The sequence below is a fragment of the Rhinolophus sinicus genome, chromosome 5 (assembly GCF_057876585.1).
Source record: "Rhinolophus sinicus isolate RSI-liver-muscle chromosome 5, RSI-T2T, whole genome shotgun sequence".
Classification (NCBI taxonomy): Eukaryota; Metazoa; Chordata; class Mammalia; order Chiroptera; family Rhinolophidae; genus Rhinolophus; species Rhinolophus sinicus.
The window spans coordinates 25,486,757-25,504,691 of NC_142505.1; the positions used below are offsets into that span (position 1 = coordinate 25,486,757).

At 33.7% G+C, this 17,935-nt stretch overlaps 1 protein-coding gene across 3 annotated transcripts in view; it reads left to right on the plus strand.

The window, feature by feature from the left end:
* ZNF385D (zinc finger protein 385D) overlaps window positions 1-17,935 on the plus strand; it is a 727,500-nt gene that overhangs the window by 7,642 nt on the left and 701,923 nt on the right. Inside the window, exon 1 of one of the 3 annotated variants that reach the window (XM_074312787.2) lies at window positions 8,058-8,079. The exons of the other annotated variants lie outside the window; for them this stretch is intronic. Within the exon in view, the coding sequence (XP_074168888.1) occupies window positions 8,073-8,079 (7 nt within the window). The 5' untranslated portion in view covers window positions 8,058-8,072. Of the gene's footprint in view, window positions 1-8,057; window positions 8,080-17,935 lie in introns of those variants that run through there. 3 annotated transcript variants of the gene reach the window in all.

Sequence of the window (17,935 nt, forward strand, 5' to 3'; positions counted from 1 at the left end):
TATTTGTAAAAATTCTTTTTTAATTACTGGCATAATTCTTAATTATTTATTAATCATGAATTATGTGAGATGCCAATGTAGCCTTCTTTGACTATTCATAAGTAGAGTAACCAGAACAAGTTAGCCTGAAGAGATGATACAGGAAATATAAAATATGTTTTCTCCTTTTAGATCATAAATTAGAACATGTCTTCTTAATTTAAATTTTCAAAAGTTGAAAAGGAACCCTCAGAACTCTGAGCAAGTCAAAGAAAAATTTCCTTTCTTAAGGTATCATCTTTAAGCAGAATAAAAGTTTCCCTAATAAGGATTTTCTTTTATCATGCATAAGAAAATTTGAGAAAAAAACTAAATAATATTCAGGATAGAAAATGTTGCCATTTACAAATAGTGAGATTAAAATTCCTGTGTCCACTTAAAGCAAAATTGTTTTCATCTTTTCCTCTTAATGCACATCCTAAAATATTGTATTGAAATAGTGTTTCACAGAATTGAAAAAAAAATGACCTATAATTTCTCATTTGTTTCTTCCCACAAATTTGGTGGGTAGGTATTACTTTTACCCACATTTACATTTTCTTTTTTAAGACAAGGGAACAAAACTAAGGAAGGATAAGTGATTTTGCAAAGCCAAGTAATTTGTAGGTGGCAAAATTGGATCATGAAGTAACCACGTCTGATTCAAAGCCTGATGTTCTCTGTGCTATCCTGAATGGTTTCTCCTTTTTCTTTCCATGTACACAGGGAAATAGCTTCTGTTAAGTTTGTCATACATTGGAGTGATTTAACAGGGGACAGTGATCATATATGAATGGAATAGAGATGAGAATAATCAATAAATGACAGTATGAAGGGAGCACTAATGAAACATTAATTTGAAAATTACTCCAAAATATGCTCTAATATAGGCTTTATAACCATAGTCAGATTTGATGTGAAGATAAACTAATTTTATGCAAATGCTAGTGACTTTAGCAGTTATTTTCTATACCTTGATGTGGTCCTTAAGGAAAATTGTCAGGATCATTAATAAGACTCTAAATAGATTAGGGTAATTTGATGCTCCAAAGGGCATCTTCCTATAAATGCTGCCTATTACATTCCGATTACAGCAAATTACTTGCTTTCCATGCCCAAGTTAAAAGTTTCCAGTCTCTGCATTTTTGTACTTTCCCAGTTGTTGGCTTTCCATTTGGTCTTGCCACATCAGAACAATGAATCATCTTGTCCATTAGCTGAGTTTGGAAATTCTGTGTTATTCAATGAATTTGTTTTTACCTTATCCCTTTGATTATTTGAAACCTAACAACTTAACTGCTTTCCCAAATGTATTTGTGATGCAACATCAACTAGTTTTGTTTTGAGCAGCAAAGTGCTGTGATTTTTTTTATCTTTATAAATCAATTGGAATATTTTAATAATTGACATTGTGTGTTTCAGAATAATAAAACGTTTAAGGTAATAATAGCTAGTGATCTCTAGAGGGGCAGCATAATCAAATAGTATTTAGAAGGCTCTCAATTTTTATAACCTGGAGAAAACAGAAATGTGCCAACTGAATGATCACCCTGATTATTAGAGTCTCATAGGAATACACAGTTACTCATTTTTATTTCATTAATTCCCACTAAAAGAGAGCCAACACATTAAGGTTGAAGTGTTATTTCTTTGTTTTTAACGGTTAAATGAGGTGAACAGAGGGACAAACAGTGAGACAACGTATGCCAACACAACGTGCTTCTCACACTCCCTGTAGCCCATTAATTTGAAATGGAATGAATACCAATGTCCCTTCTCACACAGGAACATTGGTATTCATTCCATTTTGAATTAATTTTGAAGATCATGCCATTGCTTTGTCATTAAAATAAATAGCAATGAATCCTGGAAGTTGGCTCTTACTGAGGTGTCAATAAGTAGAGTCTAATAAGTGATGGTGGTAATAAATTATTGAAATTTGGTTGACTGTCATACTGTGTATAGAGACCATAGTGAAGTACATCCTTTAGGATATTGCCAAGCACCATGCCATACTTATTGTGTCTGAAACTGGAGCTGTGGTACTGATTCTATGAATATGGCTATGTATATAATGGGAGTGTAATGTGTGTCTACAAACTAAAGCAGTTTGGAAATCATTGAGAGGTTAGTTTGAGGGTAGCTCGGCATACTTTTGTGTAAAATTATAAAAGTCGTTTGGTCTATAAGAATAAAATTACCAGGCACACATTTTAAAATAAGAGATCATTGCTTTTAATCTAGCGAAGACTGATTTATTTCTTGCTCTATTAGTTTCTGAAATTTTTCAGAAAGAGAAACAAGTTATGAGTTCACCTGTGAGTACTTTCCAAGATAACAATGAAAGTGTCCCCAAAGAGAATATTATTAAATCTAGTCAAGTAGCTGTGACTTGAATCATCCCAGTAATCCCAACCGCATCGCGTCATATTGTTTGCAGCTGTTCTTTCTCCTTCCATTCAAGTAAAAAAGTGGTCCCATAAACAATGTTGAAAACTCTACATTAAAATTACCTTTTAATTGGCACTAAGCTGCTTTTAATGCATATATCTAATTCTGTCGTATTAACCTGTGTAAAAAAATTAGTCATATGGCCAAAAACATACATGATATTATGCATTTGCTGTTTTATATACAATTCATAATTAGTTTCCTTGCCAATGAGACGTTTCCTGTGTCCAGAGGGCATCATTCCTTTATCATTTCTGGGGGCATTTCCATTGTCATCTCAAACTGAATTCATCATTTTGCCCCTAAATTCAACTCTACTTCTGGATTGACTCTTTCAATACCAATTCTGTTTTCTTAGAGTTTATTTCTATACATTTAAACAGCAAAAACTAATCTTCACTTACTATGTCTCTACAATGATTGCCTATTATCATCAGACATTAATAATCGTGCGGAACCTAAAAAAGATCATGTAGTTAGTATCATGACATTTCATTTTCAGATCTCACTATGGCTGAGACTAATACTAAATTCCATCAATATGCCTAAGGTAGCAGAGTGTCTGTAGTCAAAGAAGATTTAGCTACATTTTTTGGTAAAATGAAAGTGGTGTATTTTAATTTTCCTTCTTTTAAAAGGCTAATAGCTCATTTTAAAGGAAGAATTGGATTTTACAAGACAGGAAAAAAATCCCTTGGAAGTTGCATAATAATACACCTGTATGTATTTTAGGTCAATTGAATCAATTTCAGTTTCCTTCTAGAATTACCCAATGGTAGTAGATTTAAAATAGCCACTGAGAGAAGACATTTTACAATTTCATTTTTATTTTGTTCCTGATCATTAAATCAAAATGATCAATGATAGTTTTAGATTTTTTTTTTTTGTACAGGGAGTCAGAACATTACCCTTTTTGCTGGATGTCAGAAAGAGGTCATTTGTTTGTGTTTCCTGGGTCTGGGCCTGGATGTGTAACCAGATGGTTTGTAAGATCATGATATTAAGTCACTAAATCATAGAGATGGTTCTAATTACTGTGGAAATGCATATTTTGCTTTTGCCATTTCATCTCCCACTAGACATCCATTCTCAATGCTTCTTAGTCATTTTTATAATTCCCAGGAACCACCTTTCTATATAAAGGCCATTCTAAATTTTGTTGTGTCGTTCAAGTCCTTTGCCCAATTCCTGTTCTTACATTTAGCGTGTTACCTGGTTTCTGCTTCTCATGAAATAAAGACCATTAGACTGGCATATCTTCAAATATTTTTTTCTTTTATTACCAGTCAGTTTTATTTATAACCATCCTAATTCATATTATTTATAACCATCCTAATCTATATCTCAAAAGTATTGCTGTCCCAAATCCCACTTATCTGTTTTAGATCCCACTTCCTCCTGGTACCTTCTAAACATTTCATCAATTACTCATCTCTCTCTCAAAACTTCACTCTTTCCTTCCATCTGTTCTACCTCCAGACCTGCTGTATTCTTTTCTACATAGAGCAACTTCCTTTAATCTCCTGTCTCAAAGCTCTGCTTGGAATCATTGTCAATCTTTTTGAAAGGGCAGTCTCCATGTTTTCCATCATTTTCTCACCTCAATTTGTCATATTTCTGAGATACTTTTGAATTATCACACATGAACTTTATGTCAATTCCAAAGGTCTCTTTTCAGTATTACTTCTTCTTGAACATGCTAAGATATATGATAAAGCTGTCTGTCCTTGTTATTCATTCAGCAAATAGTTACTGAGTGCCTAGAGCAAATCCTGGAAATATAGATAAGATTCAACATTTTCTTTCCAGGAACTCAAACTTAACTGGGAAATGAGGAAATAGAGCATTTAAAATAGAGCATATCAACTACTTATAGTGATTAGATCTGTCTACAATATTTGTTATTTTCTTCTTTCCAGTCACTTGGAAGGATTGCAATTCTCCATCCCCCTACACCCGCTGAAGTAAGGTTATGACATGTTATTTGGTGTGGCCAAGAAAACATGAAAGGACATGACATGTCATTTTTTGGCAGAAGACTTTAAAAAGTGGTGTGATTTGTTAGATTTGTTCCCCCCCACCACCACCCACCCCACACCAACACACACTGTTACAGAGACTAACCATATTTCAGATGCTAGAGGCTTTGCTACCCTGTGACTCTGAGTCAGCGTAACTTGGAATTGAGGACCTGCTGAGCTGAGATGAACATACTATGTGGCGAGAATTTAGTTTTTGTTTCTTTAATCACTAAGATTTTAAGATTTTGTTACTGCAGCAAAATCTAGCGTATCCTAACTGACACCGTGCTATATGAAAATGTAAATAAAGTGCTTTGAAGCATTTGTATCTGGACTTCCAAGCTTACTACTAGTCTTTTCAAACTGGATGTTCCAAATCACCTTAGACTCACCATATTTAAAAAAAAAAAATTATTAAACATACGAAAATAATTCCTAGGTAATTAAATTTAGCTGTCTTTCATGTAACTGATAGTTTGTAGAGAATCTGTGAGAAAATCATTCAGAACCAAATATATACATTTCTTAATGTACTTGTGATTGTAATTTATGGCTACTCTGAAGTTTGTATTTCCTTCTCTACAAACTTCTGGAGACTTAAAAACAATTCAAGTTCATTTAGAGATTTGGGGATAATAATATGCTTTGGTCTATTTTTCTTCCTATCTGAAAGCTTCATTGTGTTAAGGCTGGAACAATGCTATGTAATTATGTGTGTGAACTTGATAATCTCAATGATGGAATTTTCTTTTTATGTGCTAATACTTATTCCTACACTTCTCATATAATTACTATGCTCACAATAACATAGGTCCTATTATAACTTGCTATCTCATTTCCTATTCTTAATGAAGAGAGGGCCTTGCCTGGATAGTGAATGTTTTGTTCACTGAATGGTAGCCTCTGATTCTGTTACCATGCTTACCTCTTATTCTTGATATTTTATATCATCTTTTCTCCTCTTTTAAATATTTAACCAAAGACTGACTTTGTAATATGTTCAATTATTATATAATTGAGGATAGCTTTGAGTGTACTAAACTCAGAAATATTCCACTAGAGTGGCTTTACCTTCGATGTGTGTTCATATATGTCATATACTCCTTTATCTCTACCTCTTAAATGATTTAACTGTGACAATCCTCTCTATCTATGTATCTAATCTAGTTTTGATACTTACAACCATATCTTACATTTCCTTGAATGCTTAGCTATAAAGATAATCAATTGGAAACAGAATTCTGGCACACAAGGCTTACTAATTTCATTAAGACAGAAGTTTCTGTGGTCATAAGAAAAGGACACCACTGCTTTTGGCCTCTTTTCTCTTCGCCTCCTCTTTCTTCACTTCTCTTAGGCCTGACCTCCCCATCTGTTACCCTACCTCCTAATACCCCATTTAAAACTCTTTCTTTAAGAAATGAATGGGATAGTAAAAGAAAAATTACAAAAAGACAACACTCAAAACAAAAAGTATAGCTAAAATTTTACATTCCATATGCATCAAAATATACCTCCCATGCAGTTTGCTTTTTCGTGTGAGGACCATTTTACAAATGCTCAACAATACAGCAAATCAGGGTATCTGTGATGTATAAACACAGATGCTTCGGTTAAGTAATGCTTGCATGGTTTGGTCTCTTGATTCCCAACTCTAGCTAGTCGCTAGAAGCCAAAATAATTGAATTTCAAGTTGCTTATAACATGCACAGGTGTTGACACAGACACATGCACATATATGAATTAAGAGTTTTTATTATTCCACGTTTCTGACATATGTGTTCTTTGGAAGGAGGTCAGAAGTATTTGTAAACTGTTAGCAAAAAAAAAAAAAATACTACTTAAATGAACACAAGGAATTTACTGAGTTATGTGTCTATTTGTTGTAGTACAGTTGTTTTTCATGTATCATAGTTTCTATAGTTCATGATATAGAAATATATTGTTCTTTGTCAACAGGATCTACTGTTACATTTGTGAAATGGTTGTATACTGTACATGCTAAAAACCCTTTATTTGTTCCTTGGATTGAAGACAAATGAATAATCTTTTCTTGCACTCTACAGATGATTCAAAGTCATAATACACTTTAATTTGCTTCATATTTGATTATGATATTGTTGTTGGTTTAAGACTTTTTCCTGGTAATTTTCTTTCTTTTTTCTTTCTTTTTATTTTTTATAGAGGATCTTTTTCTTCATCATCTTGCTAACATTGTCCAGCTTCTTAAATTTTTTGGAATACATTCAAGGTTCCTTCTTTAAGTTTTCATGAAGCTCACTGGGTTCTTAGCCTCAGTTACTTTCCAAGCCTCTTAAAGAGCTGCCACTCCTTGACTGTATTTCGTTTTTGTACCCTCCTATTTTTTCCTATTTCTTATATCCCATATCATCATTTTTCTCGATCTTATTGTTATTTTACTGGAATACCTAACAAGTAACTATGCTAGAAAGGATGCATGTGATATAAAATATATCTGAGTCTTTGTTCATGTAAAGAACAAACAATCATATAGAGAAGACAACTAAATCTTCATGAGCTGGCACAGCCAGAAACATCTTTTCTGCCTCTTTTTTCTACCTACCCTATCTTCAGTGGAGTGAAAAAAGCTTTTAGAAAAAAAGAAGTTGTTGCATCAGATGAGGCCTCCTGTCTCTCCCCATAGAACACCAGAGCTTTTAACCAAACATAAGACTGAAGTTTCAAAATAAGGATGAATGACTCTTAACTGAAAAGGCCTCACAGGTTATAGAACTTGACTCAAGTGTTATTAGGGGAGTCTGTTACCTAATGGAAAAGGCAACTTCTATGGAAAATATTTGGGAACAGTTTCTAGACACTGTGCCCCCAAATTTTTCCTGACAATATTTGTGGAGCGAATGAATAACTTAGATTCTATTACAATTCAATATTGGGTACTTAATACCTAAGCCATTTATACATAGATCTTTAGTGAAGGGAAATTATAGAAGCTTAGCTGGTGCCTGTGTCTTCATTGGGTCAAGATGAAGCCTCCTCTAAAAATGTGTTAGGGAATAATTAGGTTGCAGGAATCGAAGATCCAAAGAAGTCTTTTAATTTGGAATCCACAAATCTTAGGACAACTCTCCTATCCGGGCTGTGAAGTATACTTCTCACTTCAGAAAATGCACACCTCAGTCACACCCTGTCATGATCACGTGGATTGTGAAAATGGGGCTCTGCTACCATCAATGGATATAAACTCTTATACGAACACTTTGCAATGCTTTTGTGAGCTCTGCTCATGTACATAATTGAACATGTTCATCAGCTTAGTAGATGCGTAATGGAAGGAATTCCGTAGAGTTTAAGTAGGAAACTGGTAACTTGTGTCTTACTTTTTTCTTCTTCAGGTTTAATTTTATATGTGCCAGGAAAAGTAAGGATCGTAAACTCCCTCCTATTTGAAGTTATTACAGACTTCTCAGTCTTGCAGGGAGGAAGAGAGTCTGTGACATCCATTGTGCTGGGGAGTCATTTCTTTCTTGCCTCCGCAGAAAGGTCTGTGGCTGGCTCAGATAAGGAAAATCCACATATCCTTTTATGTTGGCTACATGAACTATGCGAGGTAATGATACAAAATAAATATAAAAGAAAGCCTCACTTAAGGGTCAGCGAGAAGAGGAGAAGCAATTCTTTTCTTTCTCTTTAAGTTGGCACCCTTTTCATTCCATATTTGGAAGGAAAACTATCTTTAAATCTCTCCCTTACACTTAACCTGATTTTTGCATTGCCTTTGTTTGTTTGCTTGTTTGTTTTTGGTAGAGAGGGAAGCAATTTAAATGTTTGGACTATGAATTCTGTGAATTTCATAATTGTGCCATTGTTTAAAATCTATGTCGAAGATATGAGTTAATCTTAAATGTGCTTTGTGCTGCTGGGTATTTATTTAGAGTTAAACTACTACAATTTTTCACTGTTGGCTTGCTTACATTGGATTTTCAGCTTACTTTCATTATATAGAGTTCTTGGATGTATCTGTTTTTGAAGCAACTTAGTTATGGGAAGCATACTGCTTATACTGCAGCGTGGTGTATAAAAATCTGATTAGGATTTTTGAAATGCTGTGTCTAGAAAATGATCCTTAAAGTATTTGTCGGCTAGTTTGGCCAAATGTTTTAGCAATTATGCTTGCTAATTTTTAGTAATTATATCTCTTTTGTCTGAATAGCTCTTGTCTTTGAACAAACTGCTCATTTCTGAACTATGGAAATTTCCAGATAAAAGAGTAGTCTAAGGACAAATGAAAGGTGAACATTATATTGCTATGCTTCTCAGGGAAGAGTTGTGATAGAATCTCAGTGATTTTAGAATGCAGTGTATTCATTTAGCTAAACTAAAATTGCTATTTTTGTGGCAAACAAATAATTCTGGCTACTTTGCATTCCTGTTTTCTAAGCTGGGTAGTTTTTTTATCAGGCTAATTACTTTTTTTTCAATTAAGCTTTTTATTTTGAGCTAATTGTAGATACACATGCAATTGTAAATTATACTAATGACTTTTTGATGATAATATAACATTGTGGATAAGAGTAGTATATGCTGAGTCAGAGAGAAGCAGGTCTGTCTATTGAATCTGCTTTGACACGTCCTAGTTATACGCCTCACCGAGAACAAGTTTCTTCATCAATGAAATGAGGATAACAATTTAGACCTCTCAGGATGATTTTAGATGCACTCTGGCTGAGAGTGTACCTGGCACTCACTAGACAGTGATTATTGTTATTATTATTATATTATTATTATTATTATTATTATTATTATTATTATTGCAGTAGAATACATCTCCCACACGGCAAAACACAATGGACACTATCCAATATTTATACATTTAAAATGGGCACGCTTTCAAGAAATGGATCCATTTCATAAAGGAAGCTATAATTGTGTATGGAAAAGCTCAAAATGTTTATCTTATTTATAGGACATATTATCTCTTAGAATATCGTTACCTGAGCATATACTTATTTTCTCCACCAAATTATAAGTTTCGTGAAGATAATAGCTAAATGGTATTTTGCACATAGTGTGTCTTCAACAAGTATTTGAAGGCAAATCTAGATTTGTTGATTCCATTTTGTCCAATCTAGTTGTTTGATTGATGGTTGAGTTTATATTTTAAAAATTAGAATTTTGTTTATTTATATGCAAAATTTAAGTGTATTATTTGAGACACTATATACTCTGATATAAATGTGGTTTTAGAAAAAAATTTTTTTTTTGTATTGTAATCAACTTTTTAAAAAATTTATTGGGGTGACAATTGTTAGTAAAATTACATAGATTTGAGGTGTACAATTCTGTATTACATCATTGTGTGTTCACCACCCAGAGTCAGTTCTCTTTCCATCACCATATATTTGATCCCCCTAACCCTCATCTCCCACCCCCCACCCCCCTTACCCTCTGGTAACCACTAAGAATAATTTTTTTTTTAAGATTTCATGACTGAGCATTTCCTTCATTCTCCTTTTGTGAATTATGTATTGTTATGGAACACATAAATCTTATCATCCTTTTAGAAACTTACCAACAACTTAACCTGATCTTTCTAATGATACTACCAAGTTGGAGAGTCATTTTCATTCCACTTCCAACTCAGAATTTGACTTTGCTGAGCAATAAATGGCCTAAGCTTCTACTGCTATGTCTGATTGTTTTAAAACTGTGCAGTTTTTCCAATGTTACCTAGCCTTTCCTAAATTGACTTAGCATCAACTTTGCTTTCTCTTCTTTGGGGGCTATCGATCAAGCATAGTTTACTTTTATGATTCTAAGAGAGACTTTTTGACTTCAGATCAGAACTGTATAGATCAAAACTCAGAGAGATAAATCTTTCTTTCCTGTGGTGGTTTGACCTAAAATAACTGTGTTCCAATGCTACCAGTGATATAGTTTCCTATAACTTATAGGTGTTTTTTTTTAAAAATCATATTTTTAAAAAGAATACACATGATGAATTTAATTAAATGACTTGTTTAAATATGAATGGTTGAAATGTGAATAGATATGTTGTGGACCAAATCATATGATTATATTCTGTAGTAGCTCAAAATGAAATAGATTTTGGAAAGGGTAATGAAAAAATACTATATAGTACACAATATACTATATTTCTCTTCTTTATGTTGCTTTCTTTTTTGCGTTATCTTACCCTAATACTTGAGATTGTACTCCTTGTTTCAACATTGTATTAGCTGGGATTAAAATCTCAAGTGGTCATTGCCTTATTTGGGTACTTGGATTATGATTGCCCCACTAGCATATTAACATCTGACTGATCCTAAAACAGAACAGAATAAAAGGTCATTATGATAGTGAATTATAGCACTCTGGAGAAGACAGGACTTTTTTTTTTTTTCAGTAGGAAAAAGTGTCAGGTGAGATTTGAAATTTACATATCTGTATACTACTGGTGGTCTATTTTCATGATTAATATAAAACATACTGGATTCCTTTTGGGATGAGAAAAGAGAATGGGAATTCAAAAATGAATATATGAAATGGAACCTAACCCTTAGAAGAGCTCTTAAATGATGTGAAAGGCAGTACTAAATGGTGGCTGAGGGACCACTGCCTGGCTTTAAATGAAAATTTTGTTACATACCGGATCTGGTTCACTGGATACCTTATTTACACTAATTTCATTCTTAGTATAATGGGATAATAATAATTTGTAGCTCATAAAGGTTTCCTTGGGATAAAATGAAATAATGAATATAAAAGCACTTCACATATTTGATGCATAGAAAATGCCCTATAAAAGTAACTTGCTATGATTGTTATTAAAACACTTCAGAATAGAGTGGAGATTTTCCAGTATAGTGGCTCAAATATTCCAGATTTTTTTTTCTTCTAACAGATAAATCATTATTTGTATTTCAGATTTTTGGAGAAAGTAATGAGTATGTTTTTGAGGTAAAAAGTCGATCCATTTTTTTTTTTTTTGCTGAAGAAATGGTAGACATAAATTTATAGAGAGTCTGGCTTATAAATTAAGGAATTCTATGAGTATAAAGGCTAATGGGAATAGGAACGTTTATATAAATTCTGGTATGCAAGGAGATGCCAAGAGAGTCAAGCAGACATTCAATTTCCATTTCCAGCCCACTGCAGTTGAGTTTCTTGGGAAGTAGACTCTGGGAGGAGATTAGTATGCAAGGAGTTTATTGGTACTCTCTTCGTCTGAGTGACATAGCTGGGGAGATATGACAGCTGAGTGTCAGCCGATAACATTTCTAGAAGTGGAACGATAAAGTCATTTAGTTCTGCCGGGGGCATCTGGGTAGTGCAGCCCTGAACCCACAGCACAGCCATTCCTGGACATAACTTTTATTTCTTTCATATATAAGTTATAGTAAGTATCCACTTACTTAGTTATTGTCTATTATTTCACCAGAATGAAACCCCTATGATATTAGGGACATGCCTGTCTTGTGTATCGTCATTGCCTAAAGTGGTGCTGGGATATTGTGGTCACTTAATGTCATAAAAAGTTATCCAAAATATTCATTTATCAAAGAAATTGAAACATTGGTATTGTAAAAATAAGGATTTTATTTCATGCATAATGAATGAGGTGAGTGATTACATAGTTTTTAGTCATTGGACAAGTAGGTGTTTTATTTTGGAAGTCCAAAGAAATTTATTATTATAAGGCAAACTGAGGAATTGAGAACTTCCTGTTCTATATCTATTATGATCTAATAATGGAATTACCTAGACATTAAAATAATTGGGTTATTAGAGAATTACCACAGAGGCAGTTCATAATGAAAACAATAATGCCATTAATCAATATAAATATGGTTTGTATTTATTACTATTATTGTTGGTTTTATTGTTATAGCTAATACTGCATCATATAGTCTGTATCTTTTGAATACCAATGTGTAGGAAATCTTATATCAGCACCCATGGTGATCTTAAACAATTGTACCTTGTGGAAATTTAGAGCTAATGCTTCTCAAAATAAGGTCCCCACACCATCATGCCTGAATCACATAGGAATCATGTAAAAGTAGGAGTTAGGGGCCCAAAGCATCTCACTGATATAAGGCTGGGCAGCTGCATTTTTCAGAATCTGCCCAGGTCACTCTCATGGACACTAAAGTTTTAGATCAATTGTTAAGTTGGTAATTGATGAATAGACCATAAAAGGGAAAGAAGGGGAATATAATCTTGTTCATCACCTGTTTTGTACCAAGACTGTTGTTTGGTGTTATCTTCATTAATTTTATTTAATCCTAACCAAAAAGGACTGAAAGGTAGGTACTGTTATTTTTGCTTTAAAAATGACACTGAGCTCAGAATTAGTAGTACAGCAGTTAGTAATGAGTGAAAAAGAAATTCTAATCCAGCTATGACTCCAAAGCCCATTTCCTTTCTACTGGACTGGGAGGCTTCCCTGCCATGTAATTTAACTCACACACACACACACACACACACACACACACACACACACACTCACACTCTCAGCCAAATTCAGTAGACAAATTAGAAGAGTTCATCATTCATTTTCTCAGGAATAGTATATAGTATAAGCAATAAGGTCACTGCAAAGAGGAATCTCTATCCTTTAGGAAGACATCATGAGGAAGGAGGATTGAGTTGGATCTTAAATGAGTGGAAAGTGGCTAAGAAGTAGAAAGAATCTTTTTAGTTTTTCAGCTTTAAAAAACAGAGGTGATAAATGTTACATATGCTCTGAAGTCTTGCTACTCAAAATGTGGTCCATAGGCCAGAAATATCAGCACCATCTGGGAGCTTGTTAGAAATGCAGAATCTCAGGCCCCACCCCAGATCTGCTGAATCAGAATCTGCATTTCAACACGATCCAGCAGCATCAGCATCAGCCTAGAACTTGTTAAAAAATGAAGATTCTAGGGCCCCACCTACTACATCAGAGACTAGGGTTAAAGCCCAGCAGTGTTTTCACAAGCCCCCAGGAGATCTGGATCTATATTCAAGTGCTTAGGGGCACGGAATTTGACATTGTTTTCTAATGAAAATAAAAATCATAAAGTATCCTAGGTGTATTATTTATAATTCTTAGAAGCAAGCATAGGAATTGATTTTAGTTAACCTAAGTGGGATGGGAATTATTAGAAGGACAATGGATATCTCAGAATCAATGAGAGAATGATATGGACAATAGTGGGCTCCACCAATATAACCATCAGTAATTTCCAAATATTCTAGCTGTGCACCTTGACAACTTGAATGCCTTTTGTTGTTTTGTGGTGTCAGGCTTTTGTAGTGTTTAGTTATTGTGCTTCAGCAAAATCTACTGAACTTGATAAATGATGGCAAAACAAAACAGGGAGGGGAAGTTCCTAAGCATGGCAGCATGCAGGAGCACATACTTTAAACACACACACAAGTGGAACATGCATGCATGTAAAAGTGTATATACATATGTATAATGTGCTTAAGTTAAACACTATAAACATATATTTAAACATCAACGCTTGTTTCTTTTTTAAAAAGCTAGTACACCTTGTTTTGCTGCACATTATCTTTGTTTCCTCTACATTCTTACTATATTGCTTTATAATGAATTTCAGGACTAAAAATCTTGTTACATTCTATGCTCTGAAAGCACCCCTCAAAGTAGAAAGGACTAGAAGTAGCTATAGCTATTTATATTCCACTTTTTCCTGATTCAGTATCAATATCCATTCCTTTTACACTGATATTTCTGTAATTTCTTTGTTTATCCTTTGTAAAAATCACACTTATTTCCATACAGCAGAAGTGCCACCTGTATCTATATAGATCTTAAATTACTGAACTGTTAAGAAATTATGTTATTAAAATGAAGAGATTTTCTCTTATTTGTTGATGTCTCTAGTTGAATTACTAATTTCGAAATTTACATAGAAATCATATATGAAAAAAACGAAGTTTTTCTCAGCAAATAGTTTTTTTAGATGTTATTTACTTTAATCATGTTTTATGCTGTATGTCAAATTAAGCATACACTAAGTGCTAATTAGTTAAGAAATAACTTAAAAGAGACCAGATGCAGTTCTCTTTGGTATTAATAGTCACTTTCTTCCAAATTTCCTTCATGTTTCTCAACCTTTTAGAAAAACATTTCAACCACATTTTAGTAAGTCAGAAGTTTTATGCTTTCAACATTTTTTTAGAGGCTCTGAGACAAATGATGTATAGATGAGATAGAATTCCTACTCTGCTGTAACTCCTACTCCAGTTGGGAAATACACACTGTCTCTTTTTTCCTTCCGTCAGCATACAAAAAGTGCACAAAAAGTTAGTTGTTGAAAAGTCAAAGGATCCACTTTTTGTCCACAAGATCAGACTACCTTCCCGTCAAAGAATAACTGGATGCAAAACCAGACGGTGATAGTTCTCGCCATTTCTAGGTCTTTCTCTCGCCTCGGGGCTATAAAATTAATGTGGTGCCATTCCTCACTTGCCCTTTTGAAATGCTATGAATCCGTACAAATATACAAATACATGTAAAGGAAAAGGACAAAAGAAAGTAGAGAAAATATAAGTTATTAATTATTTCTGCCGCTTATTTTTTTAATATATTATGTATTTATTATGTGCTAAGCTCCATACGATGGGCTTCCTATACATTATCTCATTTATTTCATTTTGTTTTTTATTATTTTTTATTGCGATCCTGCTGCTTGATTTCTATTAGAATAGGTCTTAACCTAAAATCAATAAGCGTTTCTAAAGTCCATGTCAAGTCTGTCCACTTTTCTCTGACCATTGAGGTAATTGGTAAATTTGTGGTAGGTTGTAATACCAAGTGGGTATCCTGACTGTATTCGTTTTGATAAAATGTGGCATTATCCACTTGTATGTTGAACACAGAACATTAGAAAACAGTCAGGAAAATGTTAAGCTTTATTTCCAAATGTTGAAGTGATTTATAAAACATCATTAGAATAATTTACAAAGTTTACTAAATGTATAATTTTTAATGACTTTCCACTCTTCAACAGCAGGCAAATGAATGGGCTTTTAAGACTCTTTATTTGAATAATTGTTGGTAAAGAAAGCTGTTAGAGGTGTTCATTAAAGGTGCATAAAATAGGCCCTAACAGCTAACACTAAGGATGCTTTGCCTTAGGGAAAAATAAAGCACTCTTTGCAAATGGTGTCAAGGATGTCACTAATTACCATTATGTCTGTAATAAACTGTTTTAGGCACAGGTGGCATTTCCCTTGAGCACTCTGGTCCTACATATTAAAACTTGGTGTTTCAAGATTACTAAAGCACATTATATTAACTTTGGTGCAAAATATGGCTCTGCTTTTAGCAATGCTGTAATAAAATTGTTTCTTTTTTATAATTGGAATAATATAGACACAATTTTGGTCTAGATTGGTATTTAATTGTACTAGTTATAAATATGAACATTTGATAGGTAGTAAAATGCTTGGTAATATGTTGTGGAAAAGAGCGATCAGATGTGACAAGATAAAAATACATAATTTGCTCTGTAGGTCACCAGTTTAACTTTTGAAAATAGTAACTTGGATTTCTTCAGAAAAAGTCACTGGAAGTATATAAGTAAGCCTGTGTGTAAAGACAAAACCCAAAAAATCAGAAGGCACATGCTAATTTAGAGTTACCGCTGAATAAGTCAGTTCCATTAAACTGTTGCTGATACACTTGGATGGTTTTCGAGTTCCAACAAATAAATACAAAATTAGGTTTTGTTATTGTGTAACTTTCAATAATTTTTCCATTATTACCCTAGGCGACCAGCTCTACTTTAGATATTTTACTTAAAGTTCCATATTGCATTACAATGTACAAGGACTATATCTTTGTTTACATGTTTAAAATTTCTGGATTTTATTTTATTCCCTATTGTGTCTTTCTCCTTCAAACCAACAATTTCACCATGTAAGCCTTATATAATCAGGAGACAAACACATTGTCCAGTTTCCTTTGGTGAAGATTAGTCATAATAATACATATTACTTAATCTAAGTCAATAGTTTATTTCATCTATAACATTAGTGTTGGATAGTTTTTGAGTAGAATTGATTTGTTTTAGTGGACTCTGAATACTGAGTACATGTACATTTAAGAAAATTTATAAAATTCAGAAAAGCCGAAAGTAAAAATATAAATTATCCCCGAACCCATCAATCACCCAGATATACTTAGTGTTGTCATCTTGCAGGCAAAACAAAGGTTACTGAATTTTAGGCAAAAAATATTTAAAAAGGGACCTTAGGTACATTTGCTTAATACTATTTAATAAAAATTCCCATATTTTAAATCCTTTTTTTAATTTGCAAAGTAATATGTTCAATAGAAATCTGGAAAATAAAAGTAGAAGAAAAATCTTCCTCAGATATAAGTGCAAAAGACCTTTTAGTTAATTTTCTTGCGGTTTTATTTCCACACATAGGTTAATATATGTCAGTGCCCTTCAGTCAGAGACCACTTGGATCACACCTGTGGTTGAACAAGCTGGACTTAATGCCTGTTGAGGGAGGGAGACTGTATCACATGGGGAATTGGTGGGCAAGGGAGGATTAAAAAGGAGCGAAAGAGTGTATGGACTGGGTATAGGACGCAGGCTTTGGTTAGGTGATTTGGAGGAGGGTTTAAAGAAGCGAGGATTTGCTTTGGATTGGATGCTGCCAGGAAGCCCGCAAGTCCTGTGCTTGAGTATCCTAATGAATCTACCTAGAAGATTAGATTGAAACTAATGCTGTCATTGGCACGGAAATAACAGCCCCTCCTAATAGCCAGGATAGTAGAATGGTTGGTTATTTTGTAGTTTGATAAGGTTCGTAATTTGTCTGTGTTCAGACTTTATGAAGCGATCTTATTTTTGTGTGAAACCATCACAATCATAGAGTGGCCTTATCTGATTGTTGATGTTCTGTGAAATTGTTTGCGTTCATCAAGAGCTCAAGACCTATCGGTGAGTGCCAGGACCACTGAAAACCGTGAAAAGGCCTAACTCCTGGGTCACAGGCACTGCTTTTCTCTTTCTCATATATTAAGATCATATTTTATACTCAATGTAAAACCTATGAGAGCAGGAACTTTTTTCTCTTCATTGTTGTTATTTCCAGAGCCTACAAATCTGCTTGAGTCATAGAAGCGGCTTAGTATTTGTTGAATGAATATAATAGAATGGGCAACACCAAGAGTGAACTGTAATGTAAATTGTGGACTTTGGGTGGTTATGATGTGTAGGTTCATCGATTATAACAAATGTACCACTGTAGTGGGGATGTAGGTAAAGGGGGGAAGCCATTCATGGGTGGGGAATATGGGTACATGGGGACTCTCTGTACTTTTGGCTCAAATTTGCTATTCACCTAAAACTGATCTAAAAATAAAGTTTTTTAAATATACATATAATTTATGTTTAAATATATTTAATTTATAAATAAAGTCAGATACATATCTA